Source organism: Hylobates moloch, unplaced genomic scaffold, assembly GCF_009828535.3.
Source record: "Hylobates moloch isolate HMO894 unplaced genomic scaffold, HMol_V3 SCAFFOLD_8, whole genome shotgun sequence".
NCBI lineage: Eukaryota > Metazoa > Chordata > Mammalia > Primates > Hylobatidae > Hylobates > Hylobates moloch.
Genome location: NW_026652283.1, coordinates 77,058,084 through 77,074,279, shown reverse-complemented (window position 1 = coordinate 77,074,279; position 16,196 = coordinate 77,058,084). Strand labels below are relative to the sequence as shown.

The 16,196-nt window shown below is 57.4% G+C and overlaps 1 protein-coding gene across 1 annotated transcript in view; it reads left to right on the top strand.

Annotated features, from left to right (window-relative positions):
* The window catches only part of DNAH1 (dynein axonemal heavy chain 1), an 82,058-nt gene extending 65,903 nt beyond the window's left edge, over positions 1 to 16,155 (top strand). Inside the window, exons 54-78 of the mRNA XM_032161363.2 lie at positions 210 to 320; positions 1,031 to 1,216; positions 1,533 to 1,724; positions 3,339 to 3,506; positions 3,590 to 3,781; positions 3,978 to 4,109; positions 4,621 to 4,746; positions 6,304 to 6,423; positions 6,548 to 6,697; positions 6,812 to 6,972; positions 7,827 to 8,052; positions 8,182 to 8,377; positions 8,686 to 8,837; positions 9,824 to 10,020; positions 10,274 to 10,418; positions 10,669 to 10,827; positions 10,909 to 11,040; positions 11,740 to 11,910; positions 11,991 to 12,170; positions 12,241 to 12,417; positions 13,066 to 13,236; positions 13,391 to 13,521; positions 14,515 to 14,866; positions 15,210 to 15,444; positions 15,992 to 16,155. Coding sequence (XP_032017254.2) covers positions 210 to 320; positions 1,031 to 1,216; positions 1,533 to 1,724; positions 3,339 to 3,506; positions 3,590 to 3,781; positions 3,978 to 4,109; positions 4,621 to 4,746; positions 6,304 to 6,423; positions 6,548 to 6,697; positions 6,812 to 6,972; positions 7,827 to 8,052; positions 8,182 to 8,377; positions 8,686 to 8,837; positions 9,824 to 10,020; positions 10,274 to 10,418; positions 10,669 to 10,827; positions 10,909 to 11,040; positions 11,740 to 11,910; positions 11,991 to 12,170; positions 12,241 to 12,417; positions 13,066 to 13,236; positions 13,391 to 13,521; positions 14,515 to 14,866; positions 15,210 to 15,444; positions 15,992 to 16,113 — 4,284 coding nt within the window. The 3' untranslated portion in view covers positions 16,114 to 16,155. The remainder of the gene's footprint in view (positions 1 to 209; positions 321 to 1,030; positions 1,217 to 1,532; positions 1,725 to 3,338; positions 3,507 to 3,589; positions 3,782 to 3,977; positions 4,110 to 4,620; positions 4,747 to 6,303; positions 6,424 to 6,547; positions 6,698 to 6,811; positions 6,973 to 7,826; positions 8,053 to 8,181; positions 8,378 to 8,685; positions 8,838 to 9,823; positions 10,021 to 10,273; positions 10,419 to 10,668; positions 10,828 to 10,908; positions 11,041 to 11,739; positions 11,911 to 11,990; positions 12,171 to 12,240; positions 12,418 to 13,065; positions 13,237 to 13,390; positions 13,522 to 14,514; positions 14,867 to 15,209; positions 15,445 to 15,991) is intronic.
* The last annotated feature ends 41 nt before the right edge of the window (positions 16,156 to 16,196 follow it).

Sequence of the window (16,196 nt, the reverse complement as noted above, 5' to 3'; positions counted from 1 at the left end):
AAAGTTGCCAGTCAAGGGCCAGGCCAAAGCATGGCACCCCACAGATACTTGGGGGAATGATGCCCTTCCTCTGGGGTCGGCTGGGCAACGTGGGGGCCACTGAAGCTGCCGGCCACAGCCTCTCTTTCATGAATGAGGGCGGCCCAGCAGGCCCTGTGCTCTCTCTGTCCCTGCCACACCTGTTTTCCTGTCTCTACCCCAACCCCTAGCTGCTGCGCACTTCTGAGGACATAGCCAAGATGCAGGAGGACCTGGAGAGTATGCACCCCCTGCTGGAGGAGGCTGCCAAGGACACCGTGCTCACCATGGAGCAGATCAAGGTTGGGGTGCTCCCGAACCCCTCCCCGATGCCTGACTCTGAGGAAGCTTGGCACCCACACAGGCGCAGGCTCGCTAGCTGCCTGGCTGCCGCAAGTCATCTGGCCTCCGTGTGCCCCAGCTTCCTCAATCAGTAGCCATCCATTTAGCCATGGAATGTTTGTCCAGTAGCTCTTCTATGCCAGGCACTGCACTGGGCAGGGGGTCAGTGAGGAGCAAGGCAGAGGAATCCGAACGATTCCAATAACCACAACCCGGAGTCTGCCCAGCACGGGGCCCCGCGTTGGAGGGCCCGATCCTCATGGCAGATCTTGCAGTTTGTGTATTCCTTATGACAGCTTTCTGGAAGGAATAGTCAAGTGTCCTGCTCGGCAAAGTCAGTGCATTGCAAAATTTCCCAGCAGATAGAAAGAAGCTAGAAGAAAGGCAGGAGGAGGGTCTTTCTCTGTCTTGCATGAAGGTGCCTGCAGGCTTAGGGGGCCCTGCCTGTGGGGCACTTATATCCAAACCTGTAAGGCCCCAAGCCGCATGCCAGGCCCATGGTGAGCACTCAGGAGGTGGAAGGGGCTTCTGGTATTCCCAGACCTCTCTGGCCTGTCACAGCTGGAGGGCCCTTGGAGAACAGGGCACCCCAGTGCTCCTTCCATCTGGGGAGACTGAGATGCAGAGAAGAGAAAAGGGAGGAGGACACCCCTATGTCTCCCATCCCCAGGCGGATACAGCCATCGCCGAGGAGACCCGGAATTCAGTGCAGACAGAGGAGATCAAAGCCAATGAGAAAGCCAAGAAGGCACAAGCTATTGCTGACGATGCCCAGAAGGACCTCGATGAGGCATTGCCAGCCCTGGATGCGGCTCTGGCCAGCCTGCGCAACCTCAACAAGAACGACGTGACCGAGGTGGGCAGCAGGGCATCTCCTGGCATTCTCTCTCATATGTCTCTGTCCTCAAGCCTTCCCTCTGCACATCCCCTGGGACCCGGCTGCCTGCCCTGCCCTCCTCGTTCCAGCCCCCAGGGCCCAGGTAGGAGCATGGGTACCTGGGTTGGGGAACAGAAGGAACTGTGGGCTGAGGCCAACCTCGGTGGATCTCTGGATATGCCCGTGTCCTGTGGTAGTAGGGACTTTGTTGGTAGGGCCAACCTTTCTGGCAGGATCCCTGCCGAGGGGTGCCCACTGGGTCTGAGTCTTCCCCACTTGGTGGCTGGGCCTGCAGGTACGTGCCATGCAGCGGCCACCCCCGGGTGTGAAGCTGGTCATAGAAGCTGTGTGCATCATGAAAGGCATCAAGCCCAAGAAGATGCCCGGAGAAAAGCCAGGCACCAAGGTGGATGACTACTGGGAGCCTGGCAAGGGGCTGCTGCAGGACCCGGGCCGCTTCCTCGAGAGCCTCTTCAAGTTTGACAAGGTAAGCACGCCAGGCACCCTGGCCAGCCAGCGAGTGAGGACAAGGCCTTCCCGGCAGAACAGTGAAGCTGGAGAGGAGCCTGCCCCACCACGTCATCTGCATGTGCAGTGCCCTCTGTCCCGTCTCTCTCTGTCCACCTCACCACCACCAGCACCACACAAGGGCCCGAGGGCCACACAGATGGCTGGAACCAGAGCCTGGCCCCAAGGAGTTCTCAGTCTGGTAGGGTGACAGACCCACCCACAGAAAGATATTGAGGAAATTAGGACCTGGACAGGCTCCTGTGCCCCATAGGAAGTCACCCATGGTCATTCCAAGTCTCCACAGCCTGGGGATTCTCTTTCATGCCCTTTGATCCCAGAAACCCCAGGCCTTGGCCAAGACCTTCACCATCTGCCCAGTCATCCCCTCTCTCCCTCAGCCTCAGCACCTGGGGCCCAGCTTCCCTGTCTGTCTCTGGGTTTCCCTGTCCATCTGGGGCCATCAGTATCCTTGGGCATGTGCTCTCTCGGGGGCTGTGCCATGGTTAAATAGCCTGGAACTCATAGACTCTTTGGGGGTTTCCTCTGCATCCCAGAAATTAGCTAGGGGGCAGCTGCCTGTCCCACACAGGCCGCCATCCACTGTGTGTCAGTATCAGGCCCTGGGCACATCCCACACCCATTTCAGCAGCATCTGGACCCCTTATGGGCTACCCCATCCTTCCTTCTCCTCTTCCATCAGACAGGAAACTAGAGGCCCCACAGGCCTAATCAAGTCCCTCTGAGAGAAGCGCCCAAGTCAGGAGTGCTCAAGGCTGGTGCTTAGGCTCCCCTGGGCCCAAGCTCTGACCTCTGGGAGCTCGTGAGCAATGCAAATACCTGGGCCTATTATGAACTACAGGGCTGGACTCTCCCTGGGTGGGACAAGAGCCCCAGGGGGTGGGGTAGGCTCTTGAGGTTGAACATGAGCCTGATGGGCCTCAGAACCATTCATTCATCCCAATACCTGCTGATGGTCTTACTTTCAGGAAGTAACCCTTGCCTTCAAATGAGCTTTTACGTGGGGTCTTTTGTGTTATGGGCTCTTGAGACTGCCGCAGTATCCCAAGGAAGATCTCCCTAATCATATGATCTAAAATCCTGGGGACCAAAGATTACTTTCTGGCCAGCCTTTCTGGGCTATGTTGTTCCTTAAGGAGAAAGAATCTAGGCCGGGCGCGGTGGCTCACGCTTGTAATCCCAGCACTTTGGGAGGCCGAGGCGGGCGGATCACGAGTTCAGGAGATCGAGACCACGGTGAAACCCCGTCTCTACTAAAAATACAAAAAAATTAGCCGGGCGGGCTAATTTGGTGGCAGGCGCCTGTAGTCCCAGCTACTCGGAGAGGCTGAGGCAGGAGAATGGCGTGAACCCGGGAGGCAGAGCTTGCAGTGAGCCGAGATTGCACCACTGCACTCCAGCCTGGGCGACAGAGCAAGACTCCGTCTCAAAAAAAAAAAAAAAGGAATCTATACTAAGGCCTGCACAGGGCATAAAAGCCAGGGTGTCCCTCAGCAGGCCCCACCTCCCAGCAGAGCCCTTCCCCTGTCACCCTTGAGAAGCAGCATCTTGAGACCCAGGCTTCCCACCTCAGGACAACATTGGGGACATGGTGATCAAAGCCATCCAGCCATACATCGATAATGAAGAGTTCCAGCCAGCCGCCATTGCCAGGGTGTCCAAGGCTTGCACCTCCATCTGCCAGTGGGTGCGCGCCATGCACAAGTACTACTTCGTGGCCAAGGCCATGGAGCCCAAGCGGGTGAGGGCTGAGTGGAGCTGGGGGTGGTGGGCTCCCCTCCCCGGGGTACTCAGCGAGCTAACCCTGCGCCCTCCACCCTACAGCAAGCCCTGCGGGAGGCCCAGGACGACCTGGGGGTGACACAGCGGATCCTGGATGAGGCAAAACAGCACCTTCGTGAGGTGGAGGATGGCATCGCCACAATGCAGGCTAAGTACCAGGAATGCATTACCAAGAAGGAGGAGCTGGAGCTGAAGTGTAAGCAGTGTGAGCAGCGGCTGGGCCGCGCTGGCAAGGTGCGCACCGTCCTCCTGCAAGGCCTGCGGGCGGGCCCAGCCCAGACAGGGGCCAGAAAGGACCAGGGCATGGGTGGGTCCTGGGGTGGCCGTCCACACCCCCTCCCTAGCAACCCCAGGTGCTACAGCGGGTAGGGCCAGCCCCAGGCCCCTAGCCCAGCCTCCCAGAGCCCACCCCATGGGGCTGCCCCTCCAGCTCATCAACGGGCTGTCGGATGAGAAGGTGCGCTGGCAGGAGACGGTGGAGAACCTGCAGTACATGCTCAACAACATCTCCGGCGATGTCCTGGTGGCCGCTGGCTTTGTGGCCTACCTGGGCCCCTTCACGGTAAGAAGTCCCCACCTCTGTCTCTGACCAGCCTCGCCTTCCCAAAGAGACCCTTCCTCCTTGAGGCCTCGCCTCCATGACAGGCAGCCTGCAGGTGGCTCTGCTCACTCAGTCATTCAACAAGCACTTAGCAGGCTCCCTCTCTGAGCCAGGCGCTGTAAAGCACTGGGGATACAGCAGTGTACAAAACAACCAGAAAAGCCAGCTAGTGGGAACATACACTTCTGCACTTGCTGCGTGCCAGGCACTGTTCTAAACATGCCATCTGTGTCCCATTTAATCCTCATAGCTGCCATTACAGGCAGGCATCGTTAGCATTGCCCGTTTCACAGATGAAGGGCTGAGGTTTGTGGAGGCCAAGAAAGTCACCCAAAGTGGGATTAGAATGCAGGTATCTGGCTCCATGTCTGAGCTCAGATCTCTGCAACTGCCAAGCACTGTGGCTTAGTGGGAGTTGGGAGGTCTCTGTGGGTGTCATGGTGGGGTGGTCCTGAGTCTGGCATCTCCCCAGGGCCAGTACCGCACAGTGCTCTACGACAGCTGGGTCAAGCAGCTCAGGAGCCACAATGTCCCACACACCTCCGAGCCCACGCTAATCGGGACGCTGGGGAACCCTGTGAAGATCCGCTCGTGGCAGGTGCCCACCCCAGGGGCAGGAGTGCCCAGGCAGGGCCTGTAGTGTGGTCCAGGCTGGGCCAGGAGCCTTATGCCTCTTTCCTACCCTGCTTTCCAGGGCCTGGCTCGGAGCTGCCTCTGCTGAACCCTCCTGTGCCCAGCAAGAGGGTGGTGGGAGGACAGGAGGAGAAAGCTGGGCTGAGTGTGGCACAGATGCTAGCTAAATGTGGGGAGAGGAATTAGGGGTACTTTTAAGAGTGTGATGGACCAGGCGTGATGGCTCACGCCTGTAATCCCAGCATTTTGGGAGGCCAAGGTGGGTGGATCACCTGAGGTCAGGAGTTAGAGACCAGCTTGGCCAACACCGTGAAACCCCCTCTCTACTAAAACTACAAAAATTAGCCTGGTGTGGGGGCACACACTTGTAATCCCAGCTACTCAGGAGGCTGAGGCAGGAGAATTGGCTTGAACCCAGGAGGTGGGGGTTGCAGTGAGCAGAGATTGTGCCACTGCACTCCAGCCTGGGTGACAGAGCGAGACTCCGTCTCAAAAAAAAAAAAAAAAAAAAAAAAATGGGTGGAGGTTGAGAAACAGTGTCCACAGTAGGGTTTAGAAGGGTTGTCTGGTCAGATGCAGTGTAATCCCAGCACTTTGGGAGGCCAAGGCAGGTGGATTGCTTGAGCCCAGAAGTTCGAGACTAGTCTTGGCAACAAGGCAAACCCCTTCTCTACTAAAAATTCAAAAATTTGCCAGGCATGGTCGTGCATGCCTGTAGTCCCAGCTACTCAGGAGACTAAGATGAGAGGATCACATGAACCCAGGAGGCGGAGGCTCCAGTGAGCCAAGGTCATGCCATTGCCAAAAAAGAAAAGAAAGGAAAAGAAAAGAAAAGGAAAGAAAAGAAAAGAAAGGAAAAGAAAGGAAAAGAAAAGGAAAGGAAAAGAAAGGAAAAGAAAAGGAAAGAAAAGAAAAGAAAGGAAAAGAAAAGGAAAGAAAAGAAAAGAAAGGAAAAGAAAAGAAAAAAAAGGAAAGGAAAGGAAAGGAAAAGAAAGGAAAAGAAAAGAAAAGAAAAGAAAAGAAAAGAAAAGAAAAGAAAGCTTTCCTAAAGGAAGTATCTGAGCGAGACTCCAAAGGGCAGGGAGAGTTGGCAAAGAGAGAGAACCAAGAGGCCGTAGGCAGAGGCCAGGCGTGGGCAGAGGCCAGGAGGGTCAGTGGGGTATGGGCTGTACGAAGATGGTCTCACCAGGTGAGCACTCGGTAGGCAAGAGGACAGAAAGGCACAGCGAAGGAGGGCCTTTCTGTCTGTGGGTTTCTCTGTCCATCTGGGGCCGTCAGTGTCCTTGGGCCTGTGCTCTCTCAGGGGCTGTGCCATGGTTAGGTATCCAGCCCAGGAGCGAGGGAGAGGCAGGAGTCCTGGGGGTGAGGCATTGCCCACATTGTCACCTGCCCCCAACCTCCAAGGGGATGCAGTAAGGAGAGGGAAGTCCATAGCCGAAACACGAGGCCGGGAGATGTGATGCCCTCAGTGACCCTGCTTGCAGGAAAGCCCTGACCCAGTCCAGCGCCTGGCTCTCCACAGATCGCTGGCCTCCCCAACGACACACTGTCAGTGGAGAACGGGGTCATCAACCAGTTTTCCCAGCGCTGGACCCACTTCATTGACCCTCAGAGCCAGGCCAACAAATGGATCAAGAACATGGTGAGCCCACCCACCAGGCACCACCACCCCACCCCAGCCAGGCATAGCAAGGGCAGTGGTGAGCCACAGAGCCTCAGGCTGGCTCTCAGTCCCTGCAACCCCTTCTTTTCCCCTTCCCTTACAGGAGAAGGACAATGGGCTGGACGTGTTCAAGTTGAGTGACCGCGACTTCCTGCGCAGCATGGAGAACGCCATCCGCTTTGGCAAGCCATGTCTCCTGGAGAACGTGGGCGAGGAGCTAGACCCAGCCCTGGAGCCCGTGCTGCTCAAGCAGGTGGGTCTGCAGTGGTGATGGCAGAGTGGCAGTAGGCCTGGATAGAGCAGTCCCCTTCCCCTGCCCCACTGGTGATGCTCAGGCCACAGTACCCACCGGTCCCACCCACCACAGACGTACAAGCAGCAGGGAAACACGGTGCTGAAGCTGGGGGACACAGTGATCCCCTACCATGAGGACTTCAGGATGTACATCACCACCAAGCTGCCCAACCCACACTACACGCCCGAGATCTCCACCAAACTCACCCTCATCAACTTCACCCTGTCGCCCAGGTGAGCCCCCACCCCTGGGGACTCCCAAGCATCAGCTCTGCCTGCCCAGCTGCCCCTCCCCCACCCCCAGGTCAGGAGTCAGTGGGACTTTCCCCCACTCAAAATCTCCACTAGTTTCCCCCCAGGCACTCAGATTCCAAGCCTTTCTAGCACTTCCACCAGCTCCTCCTACCCGCCACTGTTTCCACCTAAGAACCTTCATCCCCACCTCATCCAGATCCCTGGTGAGGGTCCCCAGCCTCTGTGTCTAGCACCAGCCTCACCTCCTCCAGGGACCCCTTCTCTCCTGCTGAGCCCTCTCCAGGCCCTGTGCCCTCATCTTCAGAGCTGACCCAGAGCCCTGAGTCGGGCACACTCTGGCTCCTTGAACCCAAATGCCCTGCTTCTTATCCTTGCTGCCACGAGCCCAGGCACTGTGGTTTTCGCTGGCCATCCATACACAGCCCACAGCCCACAGGCCTGCTTTGTGCAAGGCCTCCATTTCAGTGGTCAGTGTGAACCTCTCCACAAAGCCGGGGGCAAAAACACCCTGAAGGCCTGCCCTGGGTATCACAGCCCCCACTTGCCAAGGAGGTATTGTCCAGAGACCCCAGCCACTCACACATCCAATTGCTCAGCCCCTTCTAGGATTCCAGGCTGCCACCCAAGGTCTCACTGAGAACTGATGTCTTTGAAGGCAGGCTCTGCACTAGCCCTGCAGCCTGAGATGGAGGCTAGGCCTCCTAGGCCAACACTGGCAAGGATGCTGGGCTCTTGGAGCCCCAGAAGCACAGGTGGATAGGTGAGCAGGTTCACGGCTGGCCCTCCAGGGCCCACCAGGTATTACAGACTTGGTGTCCCCTACCCCCCGGCAGTGGCCTAGAGGACCAGCTGCTGGGCCAGGTAGTGGCAGAAGAGCGACCCGACCTGGAGGAGGCCAAGAACCAGCTGATTATCAGTAATGCCAAGATGCGCCAGGAGCTGAAGGACATTGAGGACCAGATCCTGTACCGGCTCAGCTCCTCCGAGGGCAACCCTGTAGATGACATGGAACTCATCAAGGTGCTAGAAGCCTCCAAGATGAAGGCTGCTGAGATCCAGGTCAGCTGCTGCCTGCCCACCCACCTGCCCCGGGCATGCCCCCCACCTCTCCCTGCCTGCCCTAGGCCTGCCCCCCAAACCCCCTGCCTTCTGCTGTTTGACCCCTCCCCCCACCCACTGCAACCACAGGCCAAAGTCAGGATTGCAGAGCAGACGGAGAAGGACATCGACCTGACGCGCATGGAGTACATACCCGTGGCCGTCCGCACCCAGATCCTCTTCTTCTGTGTGTCCGACCTGGCCAACGTGGACCCCATGTACCAGTACTCCCTTGAGTGGTTTCTCAACATCTTCCTCTCGGGCATCGCCAACTCAGAGAGAGCAGGTAGCACCGGCATGCCAGGCTCCTACCCTGCACAAATATGACCCATGTGGACACATTTCCACTGTGGGGCACACACAAACTCACAACTGTGTTCACTGGCATACACTCTCCTCTTAGACTCACAATACATAAGAATGCACACAGCACGCCTACCCTCCTCCGAGCCCCTTCACTGGGAACACCAAGTGCCCAAGGGGAGGCCCAGGCTGCCCCTACGGCTGCTGGGGAGACTGGCTAGGCTGGGCTGGACCCTGGGGCTCTTCCTTCCTCTCACCTCCCCGCGCTGCCATCACTTCTCCACTCCACAGACAACCTGAAGAAGCGCATCTCCAACATCAACCGCTACCTGACCTACAGCCTCTATAGCAACGTCTGCCGCAGCCTCTTTGAGAAGCACAAGCTGATGTTTGCCTTCCTGCTGTGTGTTCGCATCATGATGAACGAGGGCAAAATCAACCAGGTGCTGGCAGAGACGCCTAGGACAGACTGCCTGAGGGGTGGCCCTGTGGCAGGGCCTGAGAACAGGGTAGAAGGAAAGGGAAAGCCAGGCATGAAGGCACCACAAGAGCAAAGGGGCAGAGGAAACACAATTCCTTGATTAAAAGCAGCCAGGGCCGGGCACGGTGACTCACGCCTGCAATCCCAGCACTTTGGGAGGCCGAGGCAGGTGGATCACTTGAGGCCAGGAGTTCAAGACCACCCTGATCTCTACTAAAAATACAAAAATTAGCTGGGTGTGGTGGTGCACGCCCGTAATCCCAGCTACTCAGGAGGCTGAGGCAGGAGAATCGCTTAAACCCAGAAGGTGGAGGTTGCAGTGGGCTGAGATCGTGCCACTGCACTCCAGCCTGGAAGACAGAGCCAAGACTCTGTCTCAAAATAAATAAATAAATAAAAAGAGCCAGAAGACCCTGGGTTAATTGTGCTCCAACCAATGGCTCAAGGTTCAAGAAGGCCAATGTTGTGAGCACAGGCCTTTTCGAGCCTTGAGTGTGCTGGTGAGCACGAAGACTGTCCCCAGGGACGGACTGTCCTGAGCCTCCCACACCTGCTTGGCCAGGAACTCACACTCTCATGAAGCCCTACGCATTTCGTGGTGCAGCGGAAAGCCCTGCTGAGACAGTGAGAGTGACAGCCCCCACTGTCAGAGCCCTAACTGCGTGCCTGGCACAGGACTCTGGCCTGGGAAGCAGTCAGCCTTCTGATTCTTTCTACTCCCAAATGAGGAGGCAGAGGCCCAGAGAAGTCACATCTCTTGCCCTAAGGGCACACAGCCAGGAAAAGGCAGGGTGGGAACACTAACCCAGACCTGTTTGACTACCACCCCTAAGGGAGACTCAGTTTCTCCAGGTGAGGGTGGTTGGAGAGGCACTACTGGGTGGGGGTGCCCAGAGCAGGAGGAGCTGGCCAGGGCCTGAGCATCAACCTCCTCCTGTCCTCTGCCAGAGTGAGTGGCGCCACCTCCTGTCCGGGGGCTCCATCCAGATCATGACTGAGAATCCGGCACCGGACTGGCTGTCAGACCGGGCCTGGCAAGACATCCTAGCACTCTCGAACCTGCCAACATTTTCCTCCTTCTCTTCCGACTTCGTGAAGCACCTCTCAGAATTCCGGGTCATCTTCGACAGCCTTGAGCCCCACCGGTTAGCTGGGCCCCAGAATATGGCAGGATGAGCCCATTGAGGGGACGAGTCCCTAGGAAAGTCTTGTCTGGGAGCCTTCTCTAAGGGGCCACCCAGGGTTGCCCTGTGGCTGTGGCCACATCTCCTCTGTGCCCCCAGTGCCATACCCCAGGGATAGCCCACTCTCCCCAGCTGTCCAGCCGGCCAAATCCCTGGGGCCACCAACCTCCTTCCAACAGGCTGGCTCTCAGGGAGGTGTGGGCCACTGTTGCAGGGAGCCTTTGCCTGGCATCTGGGACCAGTACCTAGACCAGTTTCAGAAGCTGCTAGTCCTCCGCTGCCTCCGCGGGGACAAGGTTACCAACGCCATGCAGGACTTTGTGGCCACCAACCTGGAGCCACGCTTCATTGAGCCCCAGGCAAGTGGTGGAACCCTGGCAGGACTGGCACCTTGAGCTTGTCCCCACCCTGGGTCTCAGGGCCCTGGCTGCATCTGGATAGACTACTTGGCCAGGCCAGGACCCCTGCTTGCTCCCTAAAGGCTCTGAGAGTTTCCAGCCCCCACCAGGAAGCCCACTGGGGACCACTCTGAGAACCCCAGATCCCCCTCCCTTGCCCTGATCTCTCTGTAGCCCCAGGTGGTCTCAGCATCTCCCCCTGCCCTTGCAGACAGCCAACCTGTCAGTGGTGTTCAAAGACTCCAACTCCACTACACCCCTCATCTTTGTGCTGTCACCCGGCACAGACCCTGCTGCCGACCTCTACAAGTTTGCCGAAGAAATGAAGTTCTCCAAAAAGCTCTCTGCCATCTCCCTGGGCCAGGGGCAGGTCAGGGCTAGGCAGGGAGGAAGTGAGTGGGCTGGGAGGTGGGCCAGCTGGCCCCCCTGCTCAGTGCTCCTGCCCCTGCAGGGCCCTCGGGCAGAAGCCATGATGCGCAGCTCCATAGAGAGGGGCAAATGGGTCTTCTTCCAGAACTGCCACCTGGCACCAAGCTGGATGCCAGCCCTAGAACGCCTCATCGAGCACATCAACCCCGACAAGGTGTGTTGCCCTGCGCATCACAGACCCAGTGGGGCCTCCTCTGCATCCATCGGGGACTAATGAGGCAGAAATAAGAGAATCATGCAAAGCACTCCGCCCAGCCTCCAGCACGTAGCAAGTGCTCAGCAACTGACATGTGCCACACATCGATGTCATTAATCCTCTCAATCTACCCCCACCCCCAGTTACCTGTACAAGTGGTGATGTGACTTGTCCAGGGACACCCAGCACAGACCGTGACCTGGGACTTGCCAAAGCCCCCCCCGCCCGCCCCTTTTTTTTTTTTTTTCAGACGGAGTCTCACTCTGTCACCGGGGCTGGAGTGCAGTGGTGCAATCTCAGATCACTGCAACCTCCACCTCCCGGTTCAAGCGATTCTTCTGCCTCAGCCTCCCGAGTAGCTGGTAGTAGCCCGCCACTATGCCCACCTAATTTTTTGTATTTTTAGTGGAGACGGGGTTTCACCATGTTGGCCAGGCTGTTCTCGAACTCCTGACCTCGTGATTCGCCTGCCTTGGCCTTCCAAAGTGCTGTGATTACAGATGTGAGCCACCGCGCCCGGCCAAAAGCCCAATTCTTAACCAGTTGTCTGTGCAGCCTCGCTTGACCTACCTCAGGGTCCCCGGGCAGGAGGGAGCCTGGTGTCAGGGTGGCCACCAGGTATGGGTCTGAATGCTCACGTGGAGTCATGGCCACCAGGTACACAGGGACTTCCGCCTCTGGCTCACCAGCCTGCCCAGCAACAAGTTCCCAGTGTCCATCCTGCAGAACGGCTCCAAGATAACCATTGAGCCGCCACGCGGTGTCAAGGCCAACCTGCTGAAGTCCTACAGTAGCCTTGGTGAAGACTTCCTCAACTGCTGCCACAAGGTGAGGCACACTTGGTGCAGGCCCACCCTACCTGCCCCCTGTCCCCGCTCCTCACCTCCCCTGCCTCCCACCTCCCCCAGGTGATGGAGTTCAAGTCTCTGCTGCTGTCTCTGTGCTTGTTCCATGGGAACGCCCTGGAGCGCCGTAAGTTTGGGCCCCTGGGCTTCAACATCCCCTATGAGTTCACGGACGGAGATCTGCGCATCTGCATCAGCCAGCTCAAGATGTTCCTGGACGAATATGATGACATCCCCTACAAGGTGGGCCTGGGGCAGACTGGGGCCTGGGAGACTGGGCACTTAAGGGAGCCCTCACCCACCCACCCCATAGGTCCTCAGGTACACGGCAGGGGAGATCAATTACGGGGGCCGTGTCACTGATGACTGGGACCGGCGCTGCATCATGAACATCCTAGAGGACTTCTACAACCCTGACGTGCTCTCCCCTGAGCACAGCTACAGCGCCTCGGGCATCTACCACCAGATCCCGCCCACCTACGACCTCCACGTGAGTCTAGCCCAAAGGGCTGCACAGGAGGGGCCTGCCAGGCTGTGGGGTTCTGGGGTACCATGAGCACCTTGGTGCTGGGTGGGAGGAGACGCAGCCCCCACCCTCCATCAGCTGTCTTTTCATCAATCAATCCATCCCATCCCACAAAGACAGCCTTGGCGAGGGAGTCAGGCCCTGCCCGCTGGGGCTCGCCTTTGTGAGTGAACTCCTGGTCAGCCACTCCCTGGGTGGAATCACTCAGTGAAGGCTTGGGGCAGCTCCTCCAAGGCGGTAACCAGGCCCAGACTCCGCAGTCAGGGAAGGCTGCCACAGAAAGGATGCTTCCCTTAAGATGTGTGAGGAGAAGCCATGAGCCGGGGCTGGGTTGTGTGGGTCATCAGTGCAAAGGGCCTGTGGCAGGAAGGAGCCTGACAAATTTGGGCCACTGAATAGAGGAGCAGGGAATGGATGGCAGTAACAGGGGGACTGGGAGGGAAGCAAGGGCCACGCCACACAGTGCCTCGGAGGCCTGGAGTCCCAAGAGCAGGGACATGCATAAGGGTAATAAGCAGGAGTGACAAGTGGGGATGTGCTCCATTGGCGGGTAACTCTGAAGGCTGGGGCAGAGCAAGCCAGGGGCTTCCATGTTGGTCTCCTCTCTCCTAGGGCTACCTCTCCTACATCAGGAGCCTCCCACTCAATGATATGCCTGAGATCTTTGGCCTGCATGACAATGCCAACATCACCTTTGCCCAGAACGAGACGTTCGCCCTCCTGGGCACCATTATCCAGCTGCAACCCAAATCATCTTCTGCAGGCAGCCAGGGCCGGGAGGAGGTGGGTGGTGTCAGAGGAAGGGGCCCAAGGGCTGGACGGGCTGGGCTTCACCATCCTGCCCACTACCCTGTGGGAAGGAGCCCTGTGCATGTGGAATCCCACAGGGGATAAGAGGGCCCAGCCTTGACCCCACAGTGTTCCTTTGCCCCTGCAGATAGTGGAGGACGTCACCCAAAACATTCTGCTCAAGGTGCCTGAGCCTATCAACTTGCAATGGGTGATGGCCAAGTACCCAGTGCTGTATGAGGAATCAATGAACACAGTGCTAGTACAAGAGGTCATTAGGTAATCACCCCACCACACCCCCGCCCCAAGTCATCGGCCACTGGACTGTAGAGAAATGACAACAGGAGTTACTATGGGCCAGGTGCCATGTCAAGTGCTACACATCCTCTAACTCAGCTATTTTTTGTTGTTGTTGACACGGAGTCTCTCTCTGTTGCCATGCTGGAGTGCAGCGGTATGATCTCAGCTCACTGCAACCTCCACCTCCCGGGTTCAAGCGATTCTCCTGCCTCAGCCTCCTGAGTAACTGAGACTATAGGCCGGGCGCGGTGGCTCACGCTTGTAATCCCAGCACTTCGGGAGGCCGAGGCGGGCGGATCACGAGGTCAGGAGATCGAGACCACGGTGAAACCCCGTCTCTACTAAAAATACAAAAAAAAAAAATTAGCCGGGCGTGGTGGCGGGCACCTGTAGTCCCAGCTACTCGGAGAGGCTGAGGCAGGAGAATGGCGTGAACCCGGGAGGCGGAGCTTGCAGTGAGCCGAGATTGCGCCACTGCACTCCAGCCTGGGTGACAGAGCGAGACTCCGTCTCAAAAAAAAAAAAAAAAAAAAAACTGGGACTATAGGCGCACACCACCTAATTAGCGCGCCCAGCTAATTTTTGTATTTTTAATAGAGACGGGGTTTCACCATGTTGGCCACGATGGTCTCGATCTCCTGACCTCATGATCTGCCTGCCTCAGCCTCCCGAAGTGCTGGGATTACAGGCATGAGCCACCACACCCAGCCAACTCAGCCGTATTTTTATTATTCACATTTTGTAGACCAGTAAACTGTGACCCCAAAATGTTCAGTAAGCTATCCAAGTCCAAGTTCACACATTTGCTAAGGGCCAGAGCTGGGATTTGTACCCAGGCCACCTGACCCAGCTCTCTGCTCTTAGCCTCTATGTTTTGCCATTGTTTTTCAGTCTGTGGCCTTGAGCTGGGGAGCATAGCTACTGCCACGTGACCCCAGCCCACTACCTATTCTCTTGCCACTGGCCTCACAGGTACAATCGGCTGCTGCAGGTGATCACACAGACACTGCAAGACCTGCTCAAGGCACTCAGGGGGCTGGTTGTGATGTCCTCTCAGCTGGAGCTGATGGCTGCCAGCCTGTACAACAATACTGTGCCTGAGCTCTGGAGTGCCAAGGCCTACCCATCGCTGAAGCCTCTGTCCTCATGGGTCATGGACCTGCTGCAACGCCTGGACTTTCTGCAGGCCTGGATCCAAGGTGGCATCCCAGCTGTCTTCTGGATCAGTGGCTTCTTCTTCCCCCAGGCTTTCTTAACAGGCACTCTGCAGAATTTTGCCCGCAAATTTGTCATCTCCATCGACACCATCTCCTTTGATTTCAAGGTCTGGGCACAGCCAGGGCCAGGTCAGGTGACAGGCTAGGGTACAGCCCAGGGAGGAGAGGCTCTGAGGCCACGGTCGGTTGGCAGTTGGGGAACCCCTAAGCCAGGGCATGGAAAGACCCAAGCCAGAAGAGGCTGTGAGTCCCAGGAACGGGTCTGGGCTGGGTCCATCAGAAATCCACAGGGGCAGGGTACAGACCACAGGCCATGGGCTAAAGTGGTAGGTACATGATGATGGGCAGGCAGGCAGCATTAGGCAGCTCTCTCAGAAGGGAGTTTTGTGCCTCCTAACCCAGATTCTGGGTATTGTTATGTGTGTGGGGTGTGTCTGTGTCTACCCACAGGTGATGTTTGAGGCACCATCGGAGTTAACACAAAGACCCCAAGTAGGGTGCTATATCCATGGATTATTCCTGGAAGGTGCCCGCTGGGATCCAGAGGCCTTCCAGCTGGCCGAGTCTCGGCCCAAGGAGCTGTACACAGAGATGGCCGTTATCTGGCTCTTGCCAACACCCAACCGCAAGGCCCAGGACCAGGACTTTTACCTGTGCCCCATCTACAAGACACTGACTCGTGCTGGTATGAGGCCTGGGACAGGAGCCTACACTATGGGCGGGGACCCAGGACTAACCCAGCCCAGCCCAAGCCAGTCACTTATCCAGGTTAGCTGAATAAGGAAGGACAATAGAGATTTGGGCCAAGCCAGCAAGCAGCAGGCAGGTTAATGCCCAAGGCCTGCCATCTGGCTGTGGGGAGCACCCCTGAACTCCTATCCTACATGCCTCCCTCAGCAGGCCCACCTTGGGCCCCAAGAGCCTACAAGCCCCAGCCTGTCATTGGGAGTTCAGAGGGGTAACTGAGGCCCAGGGCAGGAACTTGTCTGGACTGGGTCCATCAGAGAATGAAAAGTGGCATCAACTCTGCCATCCCTATCTTCAGTCCCCAATACAGTAACCCTGGGGAGGCTTGAACCCTGGCCAGACCCCCTCACCAGGCAGGCTTCCTCTTGGGTCAGGGCCCCCTCCCTGTCCTCGGCTTAGTCTGCCCACTGCCCTGCCCCTACGCTATCCTTGCTCTAGTAGTAATAGCGCATGACCTAACCCGTCCCCTTCCTTGCCCATTCCAGGAACACTGTCAACCACAGGACACTCTACCAACTATGTCATTGCTGTGGAGATCCCCACCCATCAGCCCCAGCGACACTGGATAAAGCGTGGTGTGGCCCTCATCTGTGCCCTGGACTACTAGACTCAGAAGGACTGGGGCCATTAAAGCCGAATTTTCTAAGCAGTCCAGCTGTGCCTTAGCTGCTTGCATGAGGACCCCTCTGC